Source organism: Bos grunniens, chromosome 15 (genome assembly GCF_055505025.1).
Source record: "Bos grunniens cultivar Pamir isolate PY7600 chromosome 15, Bosgru_T2T1.0, whole genome shotgun sequence".
Lineage (NCBI taxonomy): Eukaryota > Metazoa > Chordata > Mammalia > Artiodactyla > Bovidae > Bos > Bos grunniens.
The window spans coordinates 18,392,628-18,405,449 of NC_141179.1; the positions used below are offsets into that span (position 1 = coordinate 18,392,628).

General features: G+C 33.6%; 1 protein-coding gene across 15 annotated transcripts in view; it reads left to right on the plus strand.

Annotated features, from left to right (window-relative positions):
* ATM (ATM serine/threonine kinase) overlaps positions 1 to 12,822 on the plus strand; it is a 155,115-nt gene that overhangs the window by 56,429 nt on the left and 85,864 nt on the right. For all 15 annotated transcript variants that reach the window (XR_015141808.1, XM_086339054.1, XM_086339051.1 and 12 more), the window contains 7 exons: positions 1,871 to 1,985; positions 3,623 to 3,796; positions 4,640 to 4,809; positions 6,224 to 6,470; positions 9,388 to 9,503; positions 10,542 to 10,668; positions 11,189 to 11,388. Coding sequence is in view for 14 of the 15 variants with exons in the window: in XM_086339054.1 (XP_086195180.1) it covers positions 1,871 to 1,985; positions 3,623 to 3,796; positions 4,640 to 4,809; positions 6,224 to 6,470; positions 9,388 to 9,503; positions 10,542 to 10,668; positions 11,189 to 11,388 (1,149 nt within the window). In the remaining variant the exon portion in view is untranslated. The remainder of the gene's footprint in view (positions 1 to 1,870; positions 1,986 to 3,622; positions 3,797 to 4,639; positions 4,810 to 6,223; positions 6,471 to 9,387; positions 9,504 to 10,541; positions 10,669 to 11,188; positions 11,389 to 12,822) is intronic.

Here is a 12,822-nt window from a genome sequence, read left to right on the forward strand (position 1 = left end):
TTAAGTTAATTTTAAAACTCCAGATTGTATCCTACCTCTGCCTTTCCCACCTCACTCTCCTATAAACAAAATCTCTCTGCTTTATTTTTCTCTATAGCATTTATCACCAGTTGAAATATTATATTTTAATACATTTATCTAGGATATGAGCTCCAGAGAGTGTTTGTCTCTTTTCCTGTGTACTTAGCACCTAAAATAACACTTGGAATGTGTCAGGTGTTTAATAATTTGTAAAATCAATGAATATTTGAAAAAAATTACATTATGCTTAAAACATCAAAGCTAAAAATCATTTGAGCAGTTTTTCTGTTCAAATGTAGATGACCAATAAAGAACACTGAAGAAATTACCATGCAGTCACATAAATACACACATTAGAAAACATGATGTGTCCAAAATTTTGATATTCTGAAAATAATGTTTTCATAGGTCAGAAACATGTCTAACTCCTCAGGTTTAGGACTATTTTTAGTAAAACCACAGTGCATTGTAATGTTTGCTAATGTGTGCTTTATTTCAAATACTTAAAAAAGAAAATATGTACAGAAATTAAAGATCTGGGATGACAGGATAACAAGTTGAATATAATAAAGCAGTGTAGTGCTGACATTTAAAAAATCTCTTAGGATTCAAAAATGCATAAATTCATGAACGGCATGAGCATATTTATTTACTTATTAGTTGTTTACTTGTTAGATATTTAATATTAAGCTGCTGAAGAGAGATTGGAGAAACTGAGGAATGAGAGAAATACCAAAAAGTTGATACTTTCATATGTTTTGATTAGTATAAAAGACAAAATTGGCTAAAGAGTTGTCCTTAAATATGACGGTTGCTGCTGCTGCTAAGTCACTTCAGTCGTGTCCGACTCTGTGCAACCCCATAGACGGCAGCCCACCAGGCTCCCCTATCCCTGGGATTCTCCAGGCAAGAACACTGGAGTGGGTTGCCATTTCCTTCTCCAATGCATGAAAGTGAAAAGTGAAAGTGAAGTCACTCAGTCGTGTCTGACTCTTAGCGACCCCCTGGACTGCAGCCTGCCAGGCTCCTCCGTCCATGGGATTTTCCAGGCAAGAGTACTGGAGTGGGGTGCCATTGCCTTCTCCGAAATATGACGGTACATTATGCAAAAAAGCACTAATCAGCTCTCCTTTACCACATAAACATAATTTTAATTGAACATCAAGACATTAAAGCTAATACCTTTTAGAAAGTGAAAGTCGATCAGTTGTGTCCAACTCTTTGTGACCCCATGGACTGTACAGGCCAGAATATTAGAGTGGGTAGCCTTTCCCTTATCTAGGGGATCTTCCCTACCCAGGGATCGAACCCAGGACTCCTGCATCACAGATGGATTCTTTACCAGCTGAGCCTACAGAGAAGCCCAAGAATACTGGGTAGCCTGTCCCTTCTCCAGCAGATCTTCCCAACCCAAAAATTGAACCGAGATCTCCTGCATTGCAGGCAAATTATTTACCAACTGAGCTATCAGGGAAGCAATAACTTTTAAGTTGTGATTAAATGTTAGAGCAGGTTGATATAAGAGCCTGTGGCTTCTTCTTGTTGGTATTTTACCAGAGGACAAATTTTTTTTCTGGTTAGTTTGCATTCAGGGATATTCAAGTGTGGGCAATAAGCTAAGAGATCTTTTCAGACACTTTTCAGTTCTAGGAGAATATGGGTTGTTTGGTAAAGATCCTGATACTAGTAGCTTTGAACCTACTAGACTTACATTTCCTTGGTCTTTTGAAGGAAGACCTAATATGTTAGTATGTCTCACAAAGTGATTTATTTTTGCCCTGTAAATATGCTTTGGGAAGTAGAGTTTAAGATTAAAAATCATTTCACTCTTTGCTTTTTTTTTTTAAAGATTGTTTCAGCATATAAAACGAGGTTCTTCCACATTGAAAGCACTTCCTTTGAAGCTTCAGCAAACAGCTTTTGAAAATGCATACTTTAAAGCTCAGGAAGGAATGAGAGAATTGGTAATTTTATTAATGTATATTTGTTATTACATATACTTTCTATAAATATGCCATATGTTATTTTACCAAGTTTGGCCTAAGATAGTTTATATCTATTGTTCATAGTTAGAGTAGAACAGCTATATGAATTAATTGAAATTGCTTCATTTATAGGTCAAAATTGGTTTAATAATGGCAGTTTCTTTTGGTTCAATTTATATGCAGCATTTTTGTGGGAAAAACAGAATTTACTGAGTTTTTATGGGAGTATAAATGGCTTATTTTTTAGCTTAAAATTTTATTTCATAAGATCTGATTAAAAGCTAATTCACAACAGGTAACAAGAGAAAGAAATGGATTGAGAAGAAAATGTTCTAATTGGGAAGATCAAATTATCTTTGTGCTCTCTAATAAACCTTATTATTTTCATATTTTTCTGTAGAATAATATCTTTTCTTAAAACGGCAGAAGTTGTTTTAGTGGTAGAATTTATTCATTCATATATGCCTTGATTGGTTCATTCAAAGTATGTGAAGCAGTTACTCAAATGATTATATGTTCTATAACAGAACAAAACTGAAAAGGAAAATCGCATGAAAAAAAATGTGAATTTTGAAAAAGATTTCAAGAGGTTACAAAAATGAGTGTAAATAATATAAAATTTACTAGAGATAACGTATATTATGTATTTTAAAATCAGCATGTCATGTACAAAAAGAGAAAACACTGATCTGACAGCAGTTTATTTGGAGAAAGATCTAAGAAATTTTACATCTTGAGAGCATAATATGAACCAACATTGTAATGGTTAAGCAAATTCCATCTTAGATGTCAGTAATAGAAGCGGACTGTAATGAGCTAGTTTATAAGAAGAACTTGAATCTTCTATTCATTTTAGAGGGCAGCTGGTTTTGTTCCCAGTAAAAGTAAATCTCTAACTAAAATGTTAGAGAGTCTCTAGACCTATCTCTCATACAGAATAGGTAAAGGAGTTGACTTCCTGGGAAGATCATAACTATTTTTAAACATGTCAATGATTGCCATTTAGTAAAGGAATTAGGTCCTTACTTTTTCTTTTACCAAAAATAGAAATAGGATCAGTGACTGGCCATTTTTTCTAAAAGTGAAGATAAACTTCTATCAATTATAGTAAGTCAAAAAATGTTTATGTCTGTTGGAAGAGTTTGATGATTGATTGTTAAGCTAGAAGCATGTATCATTTTATCTAGTAGTATGACTTTATTAGGTTTTTTTTGGTGATATCTATGATATTTTTAAAGGATAAAGAGCTATATATATTAAGTTATAATGGTAATAAGATGATAAAACATCTTAGAAGGTAGTACTTGGTAGTTGATGAGATTTAGTCTTGCTCACATTCCTGTAGTTACTTTTTTTCTCTTCTTTTTTCTTCAAAGTGCTTTATACTTCATTGAAATGTTTGACAATTCTTATTCTATGAGGTGTTATAAACAGCAGTCTTTCCCATTGTAGCAACTTTGGTCCTTTCTCATAATCTCTTTAACTCCATCACTATAAGATTTAAAACTGTTCACTGGCTGTTTAGATGTTGTTGTGGTATTCTTTGGTGTTAGCCTGGTTGGTTTATTTGGAATATTTAAATATTTATATTACCTATTGTTTTAAAAATTCTAAAGTCCCACAGAACTGAAAACTCTGAAACTTTGGATGAGATTTGTAATAGAAAAGCCACTTTACTGATGATGATAGCTGTGGTGTTATACTGTAGCCCTGTCTGTGAAAAGCAGGCTTTATTCGCCCTATGCAAGTCTGTGAAAGAGAATGGACTAGAGCCTCACCTCGTTAAAAAGGTATATATGTATGAATATTTTTATTATAATTATCCTTTGATAACTTTTAAACAATTAAAGCTAGATTTTAAATATGGCATTTATTAAAGAGTTGGAGATGGTTTTATTTTTTAGATTTGAAGAGAGTGTATTTATTTGTATACAGTGTCATTTTTTACATTCAGTTTAAGAGCATTTCACAAGACTGTCATTGAACTAATAAGAGTGAGTGACCGGTCATCATTCACACCAGACCCTCTCGAATAGTATTTTTTGGGGGAAATGCATGGAGATAAAAAAGCAGTATGTATTTTGCCTGGTGGATTCTGGAGCACGACCTTGGAATCCAGTGGGGCGAGAAGTCAAATTTTAGATATGGAAAGCTTTTAAGTTGCATGATTAGAAAGACCAGAGTCCAGTGTTGTAGAACGTTTACTCCTGCCCTGGTCCAACACTTCAGCACTCTTGGTTTGAGAAATTCCAGGCCTTTCCATCCTTTATTTTTACACGATAAACCAATGACTGATCATGGCTTGATGTAACTAGCATGGTTTCCAGTGGAACTTTTTCCCCAGGTTTGATCCCTGGGTGGGAAAAATCCCCTGGAGAAGGACCTTCCCCACCCAGTATTCTTGCCTGGGAAATCCCATGGACAGAGGAGTCTGGTGAGCTACAGTCCATGGGGTTACAAAAGAGTCAGACATGACTTTGTGACTAAATAACAAACAACAACAGCATAGATAAGTTAATCAAGGGATAGAAAAGCTACATGAATGCTCAAAGCCATACTGTAAATAATATTAAGGATGTAAGTGATTTATTATTTCACTATTAAAACATTAACTTCTTTTTTGATTTGTACAGGTTTTAAAGACAGTTTCTGAAACTTTTGGATATAGATGTTTAGAAGATTTCATGGCTTCTCATTTGGATTATTTGGTATTGGAATGGCTAAATCTTCAAGATCCTGAATACAGTGTATCTTCTTTTCCTTTTATTTTATTAAATTACACAAACATTGAAGATTTCTATAGGTAGGTTTGCATATGGCACATGTGAAAGATATTTAAAATTAGGTATTAATGATATTATGAGAATCAAGACAGCTTTTATAAATGAAAGCATATTGAAGATTATCAGTTAACTTAGGATCTGGTCCTAGCTGTGCCAGTAAGCCAGCTACATGACTTTAGGCAAGCCACAAGAACACCCACTGGGTCTTGGTTTCTTACTGTAAAGTTTCTTACTAGAGTTATTGGAGTAGAAAATGTCAACCCTCTTCAGTATTCTTGCTGGAAAATCCCATGGACAGAGGAGCCTGACAGGCTACAGTCTATGGGGTCTCAAAGAGTTGGACATGACTGTGTGCACACACAAGGATGTATAGAGATCTTTAAGGTCCATTTCAGCTTTAATATTTAATCATTTTCCCTGTGAAAAATCAAAGATAAATTATTGGTGGCTGATTATTTTTACCCTGTTTTTCTTTTCTCCTGTTTGAATGTGGGCTATTTAATTATTTCTGTATGATTTAAAGTTTAATATGCAGGTATTTATTTTGCTAACTCCCAAGTCTGGAGAAGAGAATTTTGAAAATGGAGAGGTTTGAAACAACTAAATAATAATGCTTAAATATCAGGATATGGGAAGGCAATCTGTAATTGTTTAATAGTCCTTATTCAGAGAAGGCAATGGCAACCCACTCTAGAACTCTTGCCTGGAAAATCCCATGGATGGAGGAGCGTGGTAGGCTACAGTCCATGGGGTCGCGAAGAGTCAGACACGACTGAGCGACTTTACTTTCACTTTTCACTTTCATGCATTGGAAAAGGAAATGGCAACCCACTCTAGTGTTCTTGCCTGGAGAATCCCAGGGACGGGGGAGCCTGGTGGGCTGCCGTTTATGGGTCGCACAGAGTCGGACACAACTGAAGCGACTTAGCAGCAGCAGCAACAATAGTCCTTATTGTTTGTTCATTTTGCCAATATATACATTTATTTTTTGAATTTATAAATTGCTTTCACCTTTCACTATATAATAATTTTGCATAAAGATTATACAGAATAAATAAATATAAATTCATTTTCACTTGTTTTTCATCTTGCCTTTAGGGTGATAATACTCTTAAGACCTCAGTCTTTTTTAGTGTGACTATTTAAAATTTACTTAACTTCATGTCTTCATTTATAGAGTAAGAATGCTTAATGATTTAGATAAAGTGATGCTCTAAGCTTATTAAACTGTTTTATTTATTTTTTTGCCCACACCACATGACTCAAGGAATCTTTACCTTCCTGACCAGGGATTGAACCCATGGTGGAAGCATTGAAGTCCACTGGAACACCAGGAATTTCCAAAACCATTCTGTTATTTTAAGGACCATATTATAAAGTTTTACTTTGAAAAGTTATATTTTTAATGTATGTTTTTAATTTTTATATTTTTAGGTCTTGTTATAAAATTTTGATTCCACCTCTAGTGATTAGAAGTCATTTTGATGAAGTAAAGTTAATTGCTAATCAAATTCAAGAGGATTGGAAAAGTCTTCTGACAGGCTGCTTTCCAAAGATTCTTGTAAATATCCTTCCATACTTTGCTTATGAGGGTACAGAAGACAGTGGGATGGCACAGCAAAGAGAGACTGCTACCAAAGTCTATGATATGCTTAAAGATGAAAACTTATTAGGAAAACAGGTATGACTTCAATATTTACGATACCTTTTATCCCATAATTGATCTGAGGTGTAACTTTAGGCTATTCATCACTTATGCAATTAAATTTAATATTTTATGATAATCACTATCTCATATAGGCAATCCATTAATTTTTTTGTTATTGTACAGTGTTCTCTCCTTTTGATTGGTTTTTAAATGTTTTAATCAGGAATTTTCTTTTTAACTTTGGAATAATTTTACCACCTTTTCCTTGTAAAATATTGTTTTAATTGGCAGTAATACATGAATACAAACTGGTTATTAAATTCAAGCAATGCTGAGCAAGGTATAGAAAATCTTCACTTTCTCTTGACTATCATTAAGCCCTTCATTTTTCAAGGAAAAGTACAATCCCATGTTCCTATTCTCTGCTTTTTCCATGGCGTTTACTACTTTTTAATGTATGATGTAGCTTACTTATGAATTATGTTCACTGGTTTTTATCAACCTTCTCCACTATAAGTACTTGTAAAGGTTGGATTTTTCTTTCTTCTTTTTTCTGATGTATCCCAACTATCTAGTATATATCAAGTACTCATTATTTGATGAAAGATGGAGTCAAGTTAAAAACGACCTAACAACTTGTTTCTTTTATAGTAATTTATACATATCTAAAATTATTTGAGACAACTTATATTCAGATACATATATAAACTTTTTAAAGTGAAAGAAAAATTATTTGAGGCAACTTATATTCAGATCATATATAAACTTTTTAAAGTGAAAGAAAATTGGTCACTCCACTTTTTAATATAAGCAAAGGATGACTAACAAAGCTTGGTCAATGTTAGTATTAAAATTGGATAAACTTCAGTAGACTCTTTTTTTCATTGCCTAGTTATCTGTGAACAGCAAGTCTCTTAGTTGCTTGCTGCTGCTGCTAAGTCGCTTCAGTCGTGACCAACTCTATGCAACCCCATAGACGGCAGCCCACCAGGCTCCCCCATCCCTGGGATTCTCCAGGCAAGAACACTGGAGTGGGTTGCCATTTCCTTCTCCTTAGTTGCTTAGGTGAGCTATTCCTATTCAGAGCTGGTTGTAAGTCTGTGGTCTGGAGGCTTCCAACTGCCTCCCTAAAAGGCAGTTGGAACAGAATGTTGGCTTGCCAATGGGTATGGAATTTATGAGAGGCAGTCTGCTTCCAGACCCTTTCACCCAATCTTCCAGCTTACACTGCTGAGCAGGTCTACTCTTAGTATTCCTCTTTATGTATTCAAATCAAAAGAAAGCAAGTTTGAGTCAGAATAAGTCTAGATGGGAAATGTGATTATATTAAACCCTGATTAAAACACTAGTCTCAAGAACAAAGAGAGCTAAAAATTAAAAATAATTTCTTAGCTTCTTTGTTAAAGACATAAATTTTTATTTGTCTCAGTTTCATTTAGCATCATCATTTTAAGTTAATTTTTTCTCTATTTCTCTAATATGCAGCTTATCTAAATCAATCCACATTCTTTTTTCTGTGGATAAGTGATGGTACCACTATTATCAGTCTTTCAGTCTTCTATAACTGTCAGTTGTTGAATGCGTAAAATGTATAGTTATAAGATTGTTTAGGTATACCTAGATATCTGAATTTTTTTTGAATTATTTTTATGTATGTTTAGCTTAAATATTAGAGATTTGCTTGTAAGAAAATTATATAAAATTAAGGAAGTCAGTTGTCACCGATGTGCAGGGAAACTCACTAAGTTTTCCTCTGATATTAATCAGAGTTGGCCAGTTTGTCTTACTAATTCCAGATATACTGGAAATAGGGTTGGATTTGTAAAAGGGCTGAAACCTTGGAATTGATGATATGATGTAACTAATGTTACATTACAGGGAAAGGCTAAGATCTTTACATTAGATTTCTGTTGTGCCACATTCCAGAATATTTTTGCTATTAGGAAGGGTTTCCAAATCTCTGTGTGGAAGAGGTAAAGATAGTAAATGAGCCCATTTGCCTTTTGGTTTAAAGCACTGTAGTTCATTACTTGGAGACCTAACAAAAAACACGTTTTAAGACTTTATAGTTCTCATTCATTTGGCTGAGGTGTAATGTAGTACACCCACTCTTTTTATTTAGAGAACTTATGCCTTTTGTGAGGCTGCCTGTAGCAAGAAGTGGGTAATGAAGAGTCTGCTCCTGTCCAGGAGGATTTTTACCTAGTATTAATGACTCTGTTGCTGGGAGGGATTAGGGGCAGGAGGAGAAGGGGATGACAGAGGATGAGATGGCTGGATGGCATCACTGACTCGATGGAGGTGAGTCTGAGTGAACTCCAGGAGTTGGTGATGGACAGGGAGGCCAGGCGTGCTGCGATTCATGGGGTTGCAAAGAGTTGGACATGACTGAGCGACTGAACTGAACTGAACTGAACTGAATGACATGTGGATAGCAGCTAGCCTCAGAATTTGGGATATCAACCAAGTTGGAATCTGGGGGAAAGATATGCAGGGAACAAAGGGTTGATAATTGCCAGTCATTGGGAATCCTTACTAGTAAAGTTCTCTAAGATAGTGTTCTCAAATAAAGGTAAAATGCAGGTTGATGAGCAGTATAGATCAGTGGGGAATTTGGTTGACAGGAAAGTGATTAGGTTGAGGAATTTCAAGCTAGACCTGAAGCCTTGCTCATTAAAGTGATTCTTTAAAATTAAATGAAAAAGTTGGATTAAGAGAGTCCTGTTTGATATAATTTCTCTGTTTTCCTTTGAGTCTGTAGGTTGGCTGCATAGCAGAAAAAAGTGGTGCTAGTTGCATGTTTTGCAGATCTTAGATCTTTGATAACTATTTCCTTCTGTAATCACTGAATAATTTTGGAAATGAGACAATAACGTGAGCCCCTTAAACTAGCTGACTTAAAGATCACAGACAGGAAAACTTAAATATATTTTATTTTGTATCCTTGCAGATTGATCATTTATTCATTAGTAATTTACCAGAGATTGTAGTGGAGTTATTGATGACGTTACATGAACCAGCAACTTCTGGTGCCAGCCAAAGCACTGACCCCTGTGACTTCTCAGGGTATGGATATTTTTAATTTAGAGGATTAGCTGCAATTTCATAAGGTCCTTGGGAAGTTTATTAGTTGACACCTTCAAATGTCTATTTCAGTTATTAGACATGTACTGTGCTTTTAAATTCTGTTTCTTTTAAAATAGTTACCTTTGAATTGAAGTTTCTGCTGTACTGTAGCCTCTTCATAGTGACTGCTCTTTTGATTACCACTTTGTTTGAAAATTCAGTAACCTTTTTATTCTCAGTCTGTTTGTAATATTTGAGCATTGTGCCATCTCCTATCATGAAATTTTCTTCTGTGACTTGGCTTTCTGTATCATCTTTTTTTTTAAAAAGCATTCTCCTTTGCTAGTGGAATTTTACTATATTGCAATTTCATTTGCATGTAAAACCTACTTGTTGTATATGAATGGTAGAGTTATTCATATACATTGTTACTCATTTACCTTGATTGTAAAGTACTTAAAAAACATCCTTTTTTTATATACTATGCAATACTAAGCATGTAAAACAGTAATAATATCTATTAAAATATTTTTGCATGTGTAATTTCATTTGGTATAGAATTTGATTGCTGTCTTGAATGTTACTGTGTTTATGTGTGTACCCATGGCTGATTCATGTCAATGTATGGCAAAAACCATCACAATATTGTAAAGTAATTATCCTCCAATTAAAATAAATAATTTAATTTTAAAAGATATTATTGAGTTTAAAGTACTAGAATAGAGCTTTAATTCATACCTTAAGTAAAGTGATACTAGGTCTCTTTTTTATAACTGCTGTTAACTTTATAAATGATTTTTTAAACAAATTATTGACTACCTCCTAGAAAGTTATTTAGGTATTCTGATAGATGTATATAGACTGTAATATATCATTTGTGATTTTATTAAAAGTCTAGTTTTCACCAAGAAAATAACTAAAATTTGGGGTATTATAATCTAAATTTTTCTTTTGAATTTTCACTAATCTATCAAGAAAATGTTTTTTCTTGATAGTTTTATTCTGAAAATGATGACTGATTTTTTCTATAACTCTTAGGGATTTGGATCCTGCTCCTAATCCACCTCATTTTCCATCACATGTGATTAAAGCGACATTTGCCTATATCAGCAATTGCCATAAAACCAAGCTTAAAAGCATTTTAGAAATTCTTTCCAAAAGCCCTGTAAGTATACTTTACTAGGATAGTACCTGAAGAGAGAATTCCATCTTTTTCAGCTAGAAAATCTGTTTAAGTACATTTTATTTTATTTTTTTGTAAGTATAAGTACATTTTAAAAAGAAAAAAGTAAACAAATGGAACACTTACTTGAATAAATTAGAAAAATACTCATTTACAAGTTTATATCTTAGTATTTTACTTGTCAGTATTAATTGAAATATGTCACATATGAGGACTGAATTTTGTGACATTTTAGTCAGGTTGGCTCAGGATTTGTGTATATATGTATTTTTTTAAGAATATACTACTAAATATTGTTTACTATCTGAGAACAAAATAAATTGACAAGTTTTTTAAAATTTAAGATAGTAATTTTCTTAATGTGATATTTTGCATTTGATATCAAAACCGCAAGCAAAATTTTGAAATTTAGAATTCTGTAATTTGAATATAAAAATGTATGTATTATGTCTGAGTATATGTGGTTAGGCAAGGTTTTACTAAATGTATCTTTATTTTCTAGGATTCCTATCAGAAAATTCTTCTAGCCATATGTGAGCAAGCAGCTGAGACAAATAATGTTTACAAAAGGCACAGAATTATTAAAATATATCACCTGTTTGTTAGTTTATTAATGAATGATATAAAGAGTGGCTTAGGAGGAGCTTGGGCCTTTGTTCTTCGAGATGTTATTTATACTTTGATTCACTATATCAACCAAAGGTAAATAATATATTTAGACCAATATATAAGTTTTTCTACCCTCATCTTAATTGAAAACTTCTATGCTTCTACAGGGTAGAAGCCAGAGTATTATTTTCTGAATTTTGCTTAATATATATATATATATATATATATATACACACACACACACTTCTCCAGCTACTTCTCCAGCTCCAGAAGTCTTTAAAATATTAAAGATCTTCTCTTCAACATTTTAAATATACTAATTTTACATGGCCATAAATACATGGTACCATAGCAGTTCTGCTCACCACTTCCAGTGTGTGGTAAGGGGACGGAAGGGGGATTCCCAGTGCACACCCAGGGTATTCTTCAGACATCAGCTGGTACCTGCCTGTAGATAGTGTCAGATCCCACAGGTTAAGAGCTCAGTCCTATAAGACTACCCTCTCTCCAGCCTCATCAGACTTCAGTTGAAAACTATAGATTGGAGGTTTCAATAACCCCCTTCCTTGGGTTTGATTATTTTGCTAGAGTGGCTCACAGAACTTAAGAAACCTATTTACTCACTAGATTGCTGGTTTATTACAAAAAGAAATAACTCATGAACAGCCAAATGGAAGAGATACATAGGGCAAAGTATGGGGAAAGGGCATAGAGCTTAAGTGGTCTCTCCAGTCACTTCATTCTCCTCATACCTGCAAATGTTCACCAACCCAGAAGCTCCTTTAACTCCATCCTTTTGGGTGTTAAGAGAGGAATCATCAGCCATTGGTGACTGATTGAAGGGAAAGCCCTTCTTGATCAGAGAGGTGGGACAGAAACTTCCAACCCTCTAATTATAGGGTTGGTTCTTTTGGCAACCAGCCCAGATCCTTAGAGGCTTCCCCAAAGATACTTCATCAACATAACAAAAGACTCGTTTATTGCTCTCATCACAGGAAATTCCAAAAGTATTAGGGACTCTGCCAGAAATGGGGACAAAGACCAAATATATATTTCTTATTATAAATCACAGTATCACAATTACTATAGATTGGGGAATGTGTGTTCTTTTTAGCATCTCTATCCTTTCCATTGGTTTTAATAATGATTCTACTGTCTATTGTTTTCTTATTAGTAGATAACATTGTAATCAAATAAATTTAAGCCCTCAAAGCATATGAAGATATCTATTTCCATTTTGTTTTCTCATATTCTTTTTTGCTTTTTAAAAATATAATTTTAATTTTAAGTCATATGTATGTGTGTGTACTTTAAGTCATTCAGTCTTTTTCCTTCACTTTTTTTTAGGTTTATTATGGTGTTAAAATATATAACATAAAATTTCTCATTTTTAACTATATTTTAAGTATCCAGTTTAGTGCTATTATGTTCATGGTATGCTATTAATTTTTATTTCTGTCATTGCAGTTTTCAAATCCAACTTATTTATTACCTCAAATAGAACCTTTCTATTCATTAAGCAATAAC